We start from the raw sequence: 16,306 nt of genomic DNA, 5'->3' as shown, positions 1-16,306 counted from the left end.
CTTGAAAAATGCTTGTGCCTTTTTCTGTCTGCTCTGCTGTCATGTTTTTGTGGTAAAGGTGACTTATTTTACCTTTTCAAAGAGGCACCGGGAGACTTGTTCAGGTTAAAAAGTGAACAAAGAATAAAGCTTGTCAAATAAAGCAGCAACATATAGGAAATGTGGAAGGTGTAATTCCTTACAGGCACACTTACTGGCAGGTCAGGTTTTGTATTTTATTCTTGGTAAGAGAGTTGTTTGAATACAGATAGACAAGTAATTATTATCAGACTCAGTGCCCACTGGAAATGAACATGATCTGAAACTGTCTGGTTTTATAGCCTTGGGCAAACCATATAATCTCCCTGCTACTGTTTTCCTAGGTATAATCCAGGGGCAGTAATTCCTTCTTGGTTCTCAGTGGTGAATTAATGAATGCTTGCACAGTGTTTTGTGGCGCCATATACAAATATTGCAATTACAGAGGAGCAAGCAGCATATGCTATTAATGCCAAACAGACACACAGTAAAACTTTAGATGCTGGATAGTGGCACACTCAGATACAATTGCAATGAGTTCATTAGTAATGCACAACTGGATTGATTAAGTAGTTGCCACTTGTCTAGAGCTGGTACTTGATACATTATTTTGACCCGAGACAGATGCTCAGTGATCTTGTCTCTTAAGTTTTGGCAGTGCATGTCATGTCAATACAAATTATTGAGCCAAACTGAAAAAAAGAAGCTGTAGCTGCCACACGGATATCCTTGATATATTATTCTGTATATAAGAATTGCCACTTGCCAAAATGCATTTTTTTATATAACCTTTCAGACGCACAGTTTGAAATAGCTTGTCTTCTTTTTTCTTTCTTACTTTTTTTCATTCCTTCCTGTGAATGTTTCCTCTTGCCATCATGATAAAAATGTACTCTTGTGACAAAACAGCCATGTCCCAGGTTTTTATCCTTTCTTACCACAATGGCAGCACATCCTGTGTGGTGATGACACAGCACAGAAATTCCAGCACATTGATGTTTCTTTTTTATAGCCTGATACAGGTGACTGTGATGTGAAGCATCAGCAGATATAACAGTTTTCTACACAAAGTCTCATGGAAGGATTCAAACAGTCTTTGAGGACTTGGATATCCAGCTGAGATGAGAGGCCTGAACAAGTCAGGGTAGTTGTGTGCAGAAGCCTTTCAGGTCTAGGCTGGGGATCTGAAGGTGATCAGCATCTGGAGGAGGTTACCTATTATTGGAGGTTTTGATATCTTATTTGAAATGGGTTTCAGCTGGGGATGTGGGCCTTTTGCTAGCAGGCTGATTATTACAGATTGGGAAGCTGGCACCAGCAGTGGAGGTGACTAGAGCAGCACAGCCCAGCATCCATCCCAGTGCAATCACTAATAACTGCAGGCACAACGTGGCAGTGCATGTACTTTAGGGGTACAGATATTTGACACAGAGGATGTTTTCTTTTGGGTCCTTCCACTGTAGATTGAAAAGATTCTTACTTTTTCCTTCTCTAAGTTTCTCTCCAGCCATGCATCCTTCCTCATCTGAACTCCTGGGTTCCTGGAGCTGTGCCTCATGTGTACATTCACTGGCATTTTAGAGTGAGCTAAAGATTGCTAACCCCATTTTAAGGCAAATGGGAAGCAAGGCATAGCACTGTGAAATGATTTGCTAAAGGTTATCCAGCTGTGACTGAGAAAAGTGTGCCCTGGTTCTGCTGCGAAAGATGCCATGAAAGTGTAAATGTTAATAGTAACAACTTTCTCCATGTGTGTTTCTTCTTTGCAAAATTCCATCTCCACCAGGGGACTTGTTAATGTCAACGGCATTCAGTTTTCATGATCACTGCTTGAAGTGATCAGTCAGTTGCATGGATCTACAAATTGCTCCCTTGTAGCCAGCCTCTTAGTCTAATGCTCAGGCGACAGTCAGCTGTAAGGATCAGACTCAAAAAGATGCCTTTGATTTTCCTTTGATGTTTCTGAGCCAAGGAAGAATTTCACACTGCTGCTGGGCGGTAGGTGAAGATTCCTTCTGTTTGTGGGAAGGCAATTATAACGTAGCTGACCTGCTTTGACCTTAAGATTACTGGCAGGATATCTGGGATGTCCTTGTGAGGCAGAACTGGCTCATTTTGCCTAACTAGGGGCAGAGACCAATTCCTTCATTTGGCTGCAGCAATCATTCAAGTAGCCTGATGATAATGGAGGTCACACATTGGTCACACTCAATGTATTTGTTTGCTTGCACTTTGGCATCATTGTACACATTCGAGGATAAAGCAGGGCTCTCCTTTAGGATTTAAGGATGACAAGTGGGAACAGCTTGCAGGGACAACAGGTCCTAGTTTCTAATCCTCTCTTCCAGTTAACTGTCTCCCCTTTCCTCATTTTTTGTTCTGTTGTTCACCTCTTACTCCAGTTCTAAGACCAGCAGAAGCTTTTACAGACCCAGACAAAGCAGCATCAAGAACGAAGTTACTTGCCGAAAGGCTCTCAGGAGAGAGGTGGAGGTCCAGAAAACTAATCCTAGGGGAGGGAGGCAGTGGGATATTAGGGAAGAGCTGAAACTTTTTACTTTTTTAACCTCAACAAATTGGACGAAGATTGCTTTTTAACTGTGATTGCTGGCGGTAGTTTGGAACGCTTTGAGGGGCCTTTTTTTTTTTTTTTTTTTTTTGTGCATGTGTTGCCATGGGCCAGATCTCTGTGGGAGCTGCACACAGCGGGGGAGATGAGCACCTCCCGGACCGGGCCGGACTACAATCCCCGTCATGCCGCCGGGCGGGCGGGCGGTAGCAGCGGAGCGCGCCTGCGCCGCCAGACGTGGCAGCAGCCCGCAGCGGCAGCGGCGGCGGCGGGTCCGGAGCGGGTCCGGCTCTGCGGGGATGGCTGTGCCGGGGCAGGGCGCGGGGGCTGCGCGGTGCCGCGGGAGGCTCCCGCCGCCGCTGCTGCTGCTGCTGCTGGGCCTGGCGGTGAGTGGCGGCGGCTGCGCCCGGGGCTGCGGGGGGCGGGTGCGGGGTGTCCCCCGTCCCCGGGCCGGGGCGCTCGGTGCGGCTCGGCCGGCGGAGTTGGGCGAAAGTTGGGAGCGGGACGGGCCCCTCGGGCTGGGCGTGGCGGCTGCCCCGCCGCCCGCGCCCGCCGCCGCTCCGGGCGGGCTCGGCACGGCGCAGCCCGGCATGGCTGGGCTCCGGCAGCTCTGCTCCCCGGTGTTTCTCCAGCCCTCAGCTCCTGTGCTTCTTCTTCCCCTCTCTTTTTCTCCGTCTCTCAAAAAAAACCCCAAAAACAAACCCGGAGAAAACCCACCCCGGCGTGCGGCAGCGTCTCCCCGAGCGGCTGCGGGCTTCCCGCCGGCTGCCCCGGCCGGCCCCGGGAGCTTGGACCGGCGGGAGCTTCGTTCGTAAGTTTCGTGTGAAAATCGGTACCAGGGTAGCAGAGGGTTTCCCTCGGCGGTGACTCTGCCGCAGCAAAGCTGCCTCGCTCGGCTTTGTGCACCTGTGCGCGGGGACGGCCCCTGGGGCACCGCTGCCGCCCCCCACCCACCTCCCCGGGGCAGCCCTACGGCCCCTCGGGCATCCTTCAGACGTGTCTCTCTCCATCTTAGGGCATGTCGGAGGCTCTGGGTATGTTCCACTGAAATGACACAAAGTAGGACGCTCCTTACCTTAGGAGACTCCTAGCCTTACAGAAATATTTTAAAGTCCGATTTTTAAAATTTATTTAAGGCTCGGAATTATGTGTAAGTAGCTCAAAAGGTAGGTGAAGGCGTACTTTAAAGCACTCCTTTATTTACTTTATAGGCATGAACTACAGTTCTTCCTTCTGCCTGGACAAATAGAGTTAATAATTAATGAAGATTAATTTTTTTTTTACACAAGTGTGATCTGAAATTATTTGGGAATGTGTGACCTAAGAGTGCTCATCTAAATCATACAAATCAAGTGTGGAATTGCTTATTGCCCTGTGATTATTTGGTACTAATACTAGAATTGCCATTGTGGGACAGAAATTGGCCCTGTCTGATGGAGCCTTTTGTCCCTGGCCCAGGCCTAGCTATTAGCTTGTTCAGGAGGGGGAAAAAGAAGTGCTGTGCATCCTGCACAATTTTTGTTCTAAGCATGATCTAGAATCACAGACCTGCTATCTGCAGAGGCTAAAGTCAAGCTGAACTCTGGCTAAAATGTTGGAGAGGTCTTAGTGTGGCTTTTATTTTTACCTATGGCCTATCTTTAATGTATGCTGTACTTTTCTCAGTTATACTTTTGGCAGTGTATTCCTTGGATTACATGTAAACTGTGAAGCTACAAGTGAACTGAATTTCCTCTTCATTTAAGATAACTAAATGTGGAGTTATTTGTGGCATTTCCTTCTATATCCACTGTGATTTTCAGTCCTTATCTTACTGTAACATTGGTTTTATGTTAATGCAAGTATTTTGCTGTGATTTCTTTTTGCAGTTGAAAAAAAAAATTCCCCCACCTTTCTTCATGTCAGTCTGTTGTTCCTAACTATTCTTGTTGCCCTCCTTTGGACATTTTTTTGTTGATGAGCTGGTGTCTTTGAGATAAGCAGAGTGGGCCTTCCTTTGCCAGAGAAATTACACGAAGATATTATAATTTATCCACATTATTCTCTCTTCCCCTTCTTAATTTGCCCTAGCATTTTATTTGCTCTGTGATGCTGCATGCTGAGCAGATGTCTTCATTGAGCTGTTGATTCAGCTAATTCTTTTCCCTTTGCTATGCACAAGTAGTTTAAATTTTTTCTTCCAATTTGCATTATCTTGCACTTGAAGGTGCAGTTTTTCATCTTGAAATATGTAACTTGCTGCATGCCAGGATTAAAAAACTAGCCCAGTGAGTGAGGCTGTTAAACCAGGACATTCTCTGTGTGTAAAGTTAAAGCAAAGGTAATGCCAACTGCTTGGTAGGACACAGGTTAATGAGAACATTGTTTCCTTCTAGCTCTTCCTTTTTTGTGTACCCAAATGTGATTTTCTTTTCCTTTTTTTTTTTTTTTTTTTTTTCCCCTCGGAAGCGCAGTGATTTCTTGCAGTGCACCTGGGACAGGAGCTAGAGCTGTGAATGCACACTGCTTCTGAAAAAACAAAGCTCATTTTTAAAATATGACCCAAAATTGGAGGTGGCTTCCGAGAATTGAAATCCTTATCTCTGTAAGATTTCCTGCATTTGTAAAAGAAAAACTAAAACACTGGATGAAAACACTTCAGTATCTTGAAATGGAAGATGTTGTTATCTTCTGCATCACTGTGAATATGTGACACATGTGAGAAAGATACTGCAATGATCTCTGCCTGCTGTAAAGTTTTATTTCTTGATTGAGAGTCATAGGAAGCTGTGGTTTAACTTTAGAGATGCTTTATTTGGTATGTCAAGTGGTTGACTACATTTCAGTCTGGAAGGACTGAATTTACTGCTGCAGGCTTTGGGAAGGAGTTTCACACTGGGATGGATTTGCATTTCCTCTGATATACTGGGTACTGTCCTTTCCTCAGCAGAGGCCAGTCACTGCTTCCAGGAGGATTACACATCTGGGATCAGTTTGCTTTCCAAACACTGATGAATGTTATCTCGGGCCAGCATGGCAAAGGTCAGTTTGTCCTTCTGAGTGTTGGCTTAGTGACAGAGAAACTGAGTCAAGAGAATCTGACTGACTTACAACCATTGGTAGGCAGGCTTCTTGACCTGGGGTCGTTCAAACCTGGTGCCTTCAAAGAAGGGGCTTGAAAGGAACATTTCAGGCTTCCTGCTCCTCAAGTCCTGGTAGCATCATGGGAATGCATCAGTGAACACTACCATGGGTTTGTGGATCCAGGCCTGTGGGGAGGGCTTTGAGGTGGCTCAGTGGTTGTGTTGCAGGTAGCCCTGCAGTGTTACAGGGGTGGCTTTGCCTCTGGTGAGTTTGCAGGCAGAATGTGAGCACTGCTTCCCCATCCAGTCACAGTTTGTACTTCAGGGGCTGCTTTGAGAGGTGTTTTGCTACAGTCAGGAGTGTATTGCAGAGGCAGATCCTTTACTTGCACTCCCCCCACCCCATTCCTCTTCAAAATATATGTTTGTAAAACTGGTGATGTGGGCTGTGCTCTGTCTCCTCAGATGCCCTGCCCAAATCAAACCTTGGCTTTCAGGGTTGGTTTTGTTACTCAGCACTGTACCTTACAGATTGATGTTTTGAATCCATTGCCTTTGGTGCCAAAGTGCCTGTTTACTTCAGAGGACCTCAGGATGTTGCCACAAGTGTGGTGTAGTGATCAGAAGTGGTGTTTATGCTTAGAGTTGTGTGGGTAATTGGTGATGGAAGAGGTGCTTGTTCTGTTGTTGGCCATTTCTGTTACTGTCTAGTGACAGAGTTCCTTGATTTCAAGGAGGCCATGAGACTCACCTTTCTTCTGGGTTGTGCTTGCAGGTCTTCAAATGCAAAAAATCAGTGCAACTTCAGAACAGAATCACAAGCTAGCATTGCTTTAAAATTCTTGATGCAGGCAGTCAGTTTCAAAGTAAGTTATGGTTTACTTTGATCCTGCCACCATTTCAAGCTTGTGCATGGCAAAAAATTGTGATAGCAAACCAGGTCTTAGGTTTTCACACATTGATTAGCTGAGAGTAGGTGGTAGCATTGGTGTAGGGACACTGTGATTTGTGTGCTTGCAGAACACAGATAACAAAGCTAATCTCATTTTGTGGCTCCCTTGATTATGTCCTGTTTTGTTGTCTTTGGGTTTATAATCATACAGCATATTTTCTGAGTGTCAGCAAATAGACTTTCTCTCCCTTGCTTTTCAGGAGATGGCACACCAGGAGCATGTGGTTGTGTTCTGCTCTAGGATCAGCTGTGTTCTAGCTTGCTCTCATGCTGCCTCCCTTTTACCTCTTGCAGATCACTTCCTTTCTGTGTGATTCTTACTTCAACAATTTAAATTCAGCTTTGTGTCCTGTCACCTGGCAGAAAAATGTGAGGATTAATTAGTTAATATTTGTGCATTGCTTTGAAGATAACAAGTACCATATATAGTGTTAAGGATTTTCAGGTGTCATTTTCCACCCTCTCTTCTTCATAAGTTCTGTTTGTAGTGTTTTTGTCTTCTTTTTATAGCATCTCCTATGAGAAGGTGATACTACTTTAAACTTCTTCAAAACCCAATTTATAGTGGGGGATTATGTGGCATATGCTTTGATCATGCCCTTAGCTTCTGAACTCATCCAAATGTGCTTCTACAGAAGTGGTATCTGAAACATTATTTCATCACCAAGTTTAATATATATTCCACCAATGCCTGGCTTGAAGAGAGAGCGAGCTTCACATTCACAACAAGGAGAAAGTTCTTTGTCAGCATTAGTAATTTACCCTATTTCAGTCAGTTGTTAATTAGTAAATAGTTGCTTCACTAAGCATTTGCAAACCGGTGATAAACCATACAATTAATTTGCTACACAGAGCCCTCAAGAACAATCCTTAGTATAGACTATTATGCCTGTAGCTTAGGTTCCTTAAAACCCACTGTTTAAGAACAATGTGAACAGTGGAGTCTAGTCAAATCTTGATGTCTCCATGGTATTTTTTGCTAACTCTATATTTGGAAAGTGAACATACCAAGTACCACATTAAATGGAATGCCTCACTTGTAGCATTCTTCAGCCAAAGTTAAAGAATATTAAGACTCTCTGTCAGGATTTTAGTTTACCTTCCTTTGTGAATGAAAGATATGGCACTTGCCTCTTGCAGACAGGACTTACATAATAGAATGGTTAGTGGTTTTTATTCCCTGATTGGCTAGAGGTGAGACTTAATTGATTTGGATTGTAGAGCAAGAATGCATTTTTTCCACAGAGTTCATGGTGAAATGAAGAAAAAACAAGAGGTGTCCAGTGGTAGTGTCTGCAAATGTAAATCTTTCAGGAAAAAATCATAGTTTCCTGATGCTGCTAGTCTTCTGATGCAGAAGTTATTGATTTCCTAGTGTGTCTTGGAGTGATCATCTCACCATGCTGTGCTGCTGTAGGTGCCGGAGTTGCCACTCCCCACTGAGCCCCTAAATGGCTTTTTTTTTTTTTTTTTTGGCTCAGATGCTAATAACATGCTGCAGCCTCTGACCACCCAGCTCAGCAGGTTGCAGTTTAGGAACCCCTGCAGATGTGATTGCCATAATATCATGGTGTGGTCCCAGCTGGATTGCAGGGGCTGCTTCAGCTGGAGTGCTGAAGCCTGAGACCCAAGTGCTTCTTTTCTCTCCCTCATTCACCTAATAAATTCGTAGCAGACTTCCTTGAGGTACTTCTGGGTAACAGAGATAACCTGTCTCCTCTCATCTGATGTGATTAAAATATTTTTACAGCTATTTTGGATATTAATCATGAATGAAAACAGGGGACTGTCCTACTTATCATTATCCATCTTGGAAGGCATTTGTTACAAATGGCTCAGTGATCAAAGCACAGCACAACCCTGAATGTAAATAGCAGCAGAGGGAGGGCTTGTGGGTGAAAAGCAAGCAATTATTGCACAAGGTCAAGAGTGGTTTGTATGATGAACAAGGAGGATAAAGCATCTGCAGTCAAACTGTGATTCTTGTATACAAGGGGGCTTTGGATCTGAACATCTTGTATTTTTGCCTGAGAACAAACTGGGGGGAGAGGAGCAACAGATCTGTTTCTCTGCTGTGCTTGCCTGGAGATGACTTAAACATGATATTTTCAGTATGCACACGCTGCCTGCACCCCAGGACCTGGCCATGCCACTGACTGATCTGCAGGTTTAGAAACCTCCATCACTGCGGTACAGAGATGTTTCTTCAAATCTACCTTCTGAAGTTAAGTGTGCTTTCCACCAGGATTCATTTGGGGAACCAAGTAGGACAGGGAAGGTGAGATACGGTCTTGTTCTTGGTATTTCTTGCCTGTCGTGTGTCATTCCTCCCCCATTTTCATGTAGCAGGGGAGACCCTGATTTAGAATGTGAACCTAGTGTCTTCCTAAAGTTATGAAATTAATTACAGTCATCTCTATTACTGATTGGAATTTTGAGGGCAGTTTGCTCTTCAGCTACATTCCCATAAAATGCTTTGTCAGACACAACCTGTTTCAAATGTTCAGGGTCACTCATTGATCATATTTACAGTGGGTTGAATGCTCTTGTCCCAGAATGAGGATGGCATCAGTGGGCAGTTAAGTGAAGACTGACATCAAAGCCAATGTCCTCCTGAAAACTGTGCTTTTGAAATTGTGGTCAAGTGTGAGACTGTCCCTGCCAAGCAGCAGTTGTGCTGGAATCACTGCTGTTCATGTCAGCCCCAGCCATTCTCCATAAATAATAACGTGCATATTGTCTACCTAATTATACATGTAAGTGTTAGTGTGCACATAAAAATTGTATGTTGACATATGGATTCAGGCACCTAAGCACTGTTTCAGCTGCATATGGATTTATATTTTTTAATGCATAATTTGTGTCCAGGGAAATATTTTTTCATTCTCTTGAGCTGGAAATAGAAGAAATAGGAAATGGCTTTTCTGTCCAATGTACAGTGCTATTCCTCTGATAGTTCCTCCTTATTTAATTTTTATTTGTATTTTCTTGTTTTTAAAACCATCACCCTTGATTTTAAATAAATAATAAATACTTTCCAGGCATGCTGCTTATCCTAAGCAGAAGGCTGTGCTGTCATGAAGCTTTTGTGGGGAGCAACTCATAAATTGGACTGGGTTCTTTGGGAACAGCGGTTAAGCATTTATCACACTTAATTTGAATAATAAATGTAAAATATGAAAATACATTCCTGTAGCTGCTTGAAGGATATTCCCTTTTTTCATTCTAAAATGAATTGAGAAAAGTAAAAACTTGAGAAATAAACTCTGGTTTCTCAGGTCCTTGAGGATTTTGAGAAAACACGGCCTGAGGGATGACAACATTTTTCAATAGCATTAGTCCTGGAAGTATAATTAGCAAATAGTTACTTTTCTGTAACTCTCTTTGCCTTTGGGTTTCTTAAAGCTCATCTGTTTCTTGGGTACCAGTTCTGAGGGAGTGGGTATTGTGGAGCATCTTGCTGCTCTTTTAACACTTGGATATGTTTGGCAGCTGTGCAAGGAATTGCTGGAAAAAGTGCAGGGAAAAAAAAAAAAAAAGGAAAATTAAACCTTTTTGACTGATCAGACTTTGTCCACCTCGTTGCAGGTTTTGCGTTTTAATACATACTTTGATTTGAAGAGCACAGGCAGAGCTGGAATGGGGTTTTGTACATTGTGCTTGAATAGCAGTGCCTCAGCAGTTTTGAATTGGCTGTCTTGAGGGTTTGGGTTCATTTATGTTTTACTTGAGAATCCTTCATGCATGTTAGATCAGACACTACAATCACATGACTGATGTGCAACCTATGCCATAAAAAAATTCTGTGGGAATAAATTAAGATTGTGATCTTGAGCTGGGGAAAATCTGCAGACTACAGGCTCTACCAGATTTGCATTTTATAGTCTGATGTGTGTAATCTGCTTTTATATGGAGGTCTACACCAAAGTTCTCTCAATCCAAGGACACCAGGTGACTGTTGTATTTATTTCTGCTCACTGAACCAGCCATGGATGAGGGCCCATTATGCTGGGCACTGTGCAAACACAGCAGGAAATAAAATAGACCTTTCTTTGGTTTTACTAACAAGAAATTGTAATATAACTGTCACAGGGCAGGGGTGTCACAGAGGTTGCATGTGTTGGTCCTAATGTGCCTTCTAGTTTAACAGGTACCAAGGTAGGCAGCTTCTTGAGAAAAATGTTTGGAGTCTTTCTTAACTTATTAGAGGTGGTTGTGAATAGATTTTAAAGCTTTTGGGTGCTCAGATGACAGGAGAGTTTAGCTTATTTCTTATTTATAGAGTCCCATATGTGTGAATGTAGCACTTCCTGACGCATATGAAAAGAAGCTTCCTGACCAGGAGGGACTGTCACCTTTCTTGACCTCTTCTTTTTTAATATGAGCTCATCTCCCTTTGTGCCCTGGATTTAAACAAGAAGCAGTGTGCTTGATCAGGCAGTGCCTGGCTGATGAGCTCTTCTGCAAAATATCTGGAGTAAATTTACCTGAGTCATATCTCACAATTAAAGTCATATAGCACAGTACATGCAAATGAGCCTTTGCTGCTGCTCTGCCTGTGGGCTGTGCAGGATTATGAGCCTGGTCTTCTATGAAGAAGAGTGTGTAGCTGCTTTAATAGGATTCTCTTTTCCTATCCTCTTAATTCCATGTTCTTGCCAGAACTGTTAATGAGGTTGTAGCTGCTGGTACAGTCATCACAGTGTTGACACAAGCAGCTTTGTGTCTGGGGCTGGCAGCAGGTGACAGTGACTGCCCAGCATCAGTTGCCTTCCATGGAGCTGGCAGCAAAGGTGAAGGTTCTTTAGGAGGTGTAATGATAAGCTGGCCTCTCATTTATTCCTGGCAGGGTCTTCATTAATTTCAGCAGGAGAAAGGCTGGAGAGTGTTAACTACTTTGTTCTTATCAGTTTGCAAACACCATGTAGTGCAAATACATAGTGGGAGGTGGTGAACTTTTCAGCTCAGTCAATAACTTCTCAGCATTGCTGCAGATGCTTCAGATGTGCTGGCAGAGTGTTTTTGTCCAACTCGGTGCCTTCAGATTGGAATTTTTTGGTTTTATAACCAGGAAAGGCCACCACATTAATCTTAATTAAAGGGAGGTGATGATTTATTTGGCAGAGCTGACTAGTGTGCTTGTATGCATAATGTCTTTCCCAGTGGGTTTTGGTATAAACCACAAGATCAGAGAGAGCTGCTGTAGTAAAACTGCAGGAAAATAATGTACTGATTTGATACCCGGGGAGGAATGGGGCAAAGTAGCAGTTGGATATATGCAATGTGATGTGTTTTGCCCTCCAAGCACCTGCTGTTCCACCAGCACAGTGAGTTTTCTGTTAGTGGCAACACCAACAAGGCAGTAGTTAAAGCTGTCACTGTTTCCAGAATCAATTTTTTCAAGAGGTTTGTAAGTCTGCCATTATAAGGAAAAAGAGAAAAAAGTCGCTGAAATGGGCTAAACAGCCTTTTCATCTGGAAAAGACATGAAGTACACGTGCTTCCAAGGTATTGGTAGATCTGCACAGATGCTTTAAACAGAGTTCATAATACCATTAAGTGTCATGTTGAAAGTGGCCTTTGTTGCTTTTTTTTAGTCCAATTCTTTCTTTTTGGCAGTGAGTTCATAGAGTATAATATCCTAATCTGAGGCTAGTTTTCTAAATGAAGAAAGCTTCTAAAAGCAACCTGTGGTTACGTTTTTTCCTGTGGTGTTCAGCCTTATTTTCAATGAAGTTTAAGTTTAGCCTTTTGTAACTCAAAACATTAAGACATGTGGCTACTTAAAAAAACTAAGTGAATGAAAAAGTTTTAAAAGAATACTTAGGATTAAAGAGGTCTTCTCATAAATCAATGTTAGATTAATCTCTACTGTACAGCCTCTTGATTGTGATGAGTTTTGAGCAGGAATTAGCATGTCTGTGTCACTCCACTTAGTACAACTATATTTGTCTACTTTGATTGGCAACAACGTGTATTTATCTCAGAAAATTCACAAATGGATTCACATGCATCAGCATAAAGTAGGAAGGCTGAGCTCTGGACACCTGGGTTTAGAAGAATGCAAGTCTCTTGGTCGAATTAAAGCATCAAGGACATTTATGCTGAAGGTAGGGGCTGACTTGCAAATGTGCTTTTTCCTGTCTCACAGCTGGACCACTTGGTCAACAAGTGGTGGTGGGAATCCTGCCTGTGGAGTGGCATAACTTGTTCACTCTAAGCCTGTGCAGCCTATTGTGCTTTTGTATTTTAAGTTACATCTTTAACTTCTACTACCTTTACATTCTTAAGCACATCCTGAGGTTGGTTGAGGATGACTCCCATTTCAGTTCAGCCTCTCCCCTCTACCCTTTGCATCCTGAAACTCCCCCTCCAATTTCTGCAAGTAATAACTTTTGGCACTTATAAAATGTATTTCATAGGTGCAGTTTTTCTTTCTGTGCCTCAGTGACTTGGTGTTTGCAAATAGCTGAATTTTTAATGAAGTGTAGTGCCTGGGGCTGCATGTTCTGACTTGATTGGCTTAGTGCCTTGTTTTGAATGCTGCAATCTGTAATACACAGAATGCAAGAAAAACAGCCTCACACTTCTCAACATCTATCCTGGACACATTTTCCAGACCAGTTGGAACGAGGCATGATCAAAATTAGTTCTGTAATTAAGAAAGCATTACACCTCTTCTGTGTGTTAGGCAAATGAACTAAAGCTTTTAACCATGCAATTAAGTGTTATGGTTTTACTGAAAGGTAAATGGAAATCAGACAGTTTCTCCAGCTAAGTTTCGCATCCATAATCATTCCATTAGTATGAATCCAGTACAGTGCTGAGAGGAGGCAGCATAGCATGATGGATAAGTTTATTATTGACAATTATTGCAGTACAAATGAGCAGTGAAGACCCCAGCTGAGGTTATGGTCATATTTTGATGGAGATTTACATTATGGTAGGATAAAAGACTTTGCTTTGGAGAGCTCATGATTTTAATAGACCAAAAGGCACAAGAACAAAAAAAACCTCTTGCATTTCTTTGGATAGATACAGAATTGAGATGTAGAGATTGAATGCCATGGCTTCCATGTGCACAGTGGATGCCAAACATCTTGTGGCAAAGGCATCGGTGTGTATGTGAGGTACAATATGTCAAGTGAGAAATACAAGCCCTGTTCCTCTTTGGAAAGACCACTGGCAGAGGGCTGTGGTTAGTTCTGTAATGTGGATGCTGAATGTCTTGAAAATTCTGTTTTCATTTCCTTCACCTGTGCAGTGTCAGTGTGAGTTATTTTTAACTTCATGGTTCTCACTGTCTTCTGTGGGATATCAAAGTACTTGATTGAGTTTGCAGAGTATTCTGAGATCTAGGGACAAGAGTGCTCTTGAAGCAGTAATTTGCTCCTTCTCTTGTTGCAGTGTATTAAATTTACATAAGAATTGTTATCTGAGTATCTGATATAGGGAAACAACTTATAAGGGGTGTGGCTTCTTAAGCAAGGCCATGTTTTTGGAATGTTGTGATTGTGTCATCTTTCCACTTAATGCTTGCTGGGAGTGGTATTGGTCCAGGTTCAGCAAATCATGTGTATGACTTTTTTTTTTATTTTTAAAAAAAAAAACAACTTTTGCTGATCAAATTGATATAATAGTAATAGTTTATTTAAGGCAGTCTGTCTCAAGATTCTGGAAAAAGGTCGAGGCAATTCAAGATTGTTTCTCAGCATGGAAGGTATACCTAATGTTTTTGTCTTTGTATTTCTGTAGGCATTGTTGCCAGTGTGCATGTATTCACTGAAGGTGTCTCCACTCATAGAAAAAATAAGTGACCACAAGGATTTTAAGAAGCTTCTCAGGACACGGAATAACGTGCTAGTGCTGTATTCCAAATCTGGTAAGTCCTCCTTTTTTTTTTTTTTCCTCCTCTCTCTCAGCTCATTGTGCACATCAAGGTGTGTGCATTTGAACACTGTAGGTGTGTGGTCAGTTACCTGCCTACATGCTCAGATGACTTGGGCTCTTTGCCCTTCCTTGTTCTCTGCTCAGTGTTGCCTTACATTTCTGCAAGGGCTTCTTCAGGACCAGTGTTCTTCGCTCTAATTCAGAAGCTTCTGATGTTTCAAGATTGGATTCTTCTGTATTTGTTCTTCTCATTGGTCTGTTACATGGAAAAAAATGTACTTTATTTTAGTTTTGCCTCCAAAACTGGCTGTTCATAGTAGCTATCAGCTTTCTGCTGTGTTTATCACAGTGGTTTGCAAGGTTCGATTTCCTGGTGATACTGGAAGTCTTAATGAATCGTTATAGTACTGAAATCAAATCAGTCAATCTTTGCTTCTGACATCTTTGGGTGTCCCATGGTTGTCTTTCAACTTTAACAAAATATAAAAATAGAAAATAAACTGCTTGTGTAAGAGGGAGAAATGACTCATTTCATGTCATGCCACCTGTCCCCTTGAATCTCTTTGCTGTTTTCTCTTGCATTCAGGCTCTCCTTTCTGGCCGTTCACTTTTGCTCTTACTTGTCTGTTTGCTCTTCCTTTTGCACTGTTCTGTTCCTGCTGTGCCTTTTCTCCTTTATTGCCGTGCATGTTTTGGCATCTTACTTTATGTGACAAGATGTAAAATGCAGAAACAATCTCTGAGCTCCATATGCAAGTGCAAAAATGCTTGTGTGGATGTGGAAGTCACTGAACACTGAGAAGTAAAATGTATCACTTAGGTAATTTTCTTTAGTGCTGTATTGATTTTTGTTGTAGCTTCCTTTTCCTTCCTGCATGCAAGTAATACTATAGTTGATGCTGTGGGAGTTGGGTCCTCTGTTTCTGAGCTGTTGCAGTGATGTTCTTAGAGTTGCTCTGGCTTTATACTGTTGCAAATTGGAGCTGTATGTGGTGACCCAGTATCCTCCTCCTCCTCCTGCCCTCCACCCAGTATCAGGGAATTTTGCAGACAAAATATGCAGGTGCTGGGATAATTAACTTTGTTTCCTAAAGATATGCTTATTCTCAAACAGTTTAATAATATATGTGACTTGATTTTCGAGTGGGGAACTTGGAGCACTCAAACTTGGCATAAATGGTTTTGTAGTAGCAGGTTCAAAGTGGAAGTCATGAAAGAGTTTATAACGCTTTTTGCTTTTGAAAGGAGTGCTTTAGATAAAAAAAGAAATCTGTATTATTCTGCTTTTTAGAGGGAAAATTTTCTTTTTACGCTTAACATTTTAAGTGGTAGATGCTTTCATTTCTAGAAGCACAACCAGAACACTTCAGCTTTGACACTCATCAAATAAATATTGCCCTATGGACATTGTTCAAAAGCTGTGTAGTGGAGATTTCTTTTTTCTGTTTTTGTTATTTAATTGGTTAGCTTTAGCAGTCTAAAGCATTGCATGCAGATCTGACTGTTGGATTATTGTTTCTTCTTCAAACAGCAATCCTTGCACAATTAGAAATTTCTTGCCTAACAATCACTCAAAAAGAGGTAAAAAGGGGAAGGGGAAAAAGAAATAGGAATTCAGAAGTGCGGTTCTCATCTCAGGTACACATCTCCCAGCTGTTATATGTTGGCCAGCTGGTCATACTGCTGGAACAGAAGCTTTGTTTCTCAGTTGAGCAAAATGAGATGAGTATTTCTGTCTCATGCAGAAAATTCACAGGTTTCTGGAGATGTTTAGGTCAGCCTACTGATTAGGTATCCTGCCAGGGCTGTTCAACA

The 16,306-nt window shown here is 42.2% G+C and overlaps 1 protein-coding gene across 2 annotated transcripts in view; it reads left to right on the top strand.

Moving 5' to 3' along the window:
* Nucleotides 1-2,757: 2,757 nt before the first annotated feature.
* Nucleotides 2,758-16,306, top strand: part of PDIA5 (protein disulfide isomerase family A member 5) — a 99,351-nt gene continuing 85,802 nt past the window's right edge. The window contains exons 1-2 of one of the 2 annotated variants that reach the window (XM_071746651.1): nt 2,758-2,973; nt 14,357-14,483. In XM_071746651.1, the coding sequence (XP_071602752.1) occupies nt 2,773-2,973; nt 14,357-14,483 (328 nt within the window). In that variant the 5' untranslated portion in view covers nt 2,758-2,772. Of the gene's footprint in view, nt 2,974-3,134; nt 3,399-14,356; nt 14,484-16,306 lie in introns of those variants that run through there. The other variant, XM_071746652.1, reaches the window with a different exon arrangement.

The sequence above is a fragment of the Heliangelus exortis genome, chromosome 6 (assembly GCF_036169615.1).
Source record: "Heliangelus exortis chromosome 6, bHelExo1.hap1, whole genome shotgun sequence".
NCBI lineage: Eukaryota > Metazoa > Chordata > Aves > Apodiformes > Trochilidae > Heliangelus > Heliangelus exortis.
This window is presented reverse-complemented; position numbering and strand designations above follow the sequence as displayed.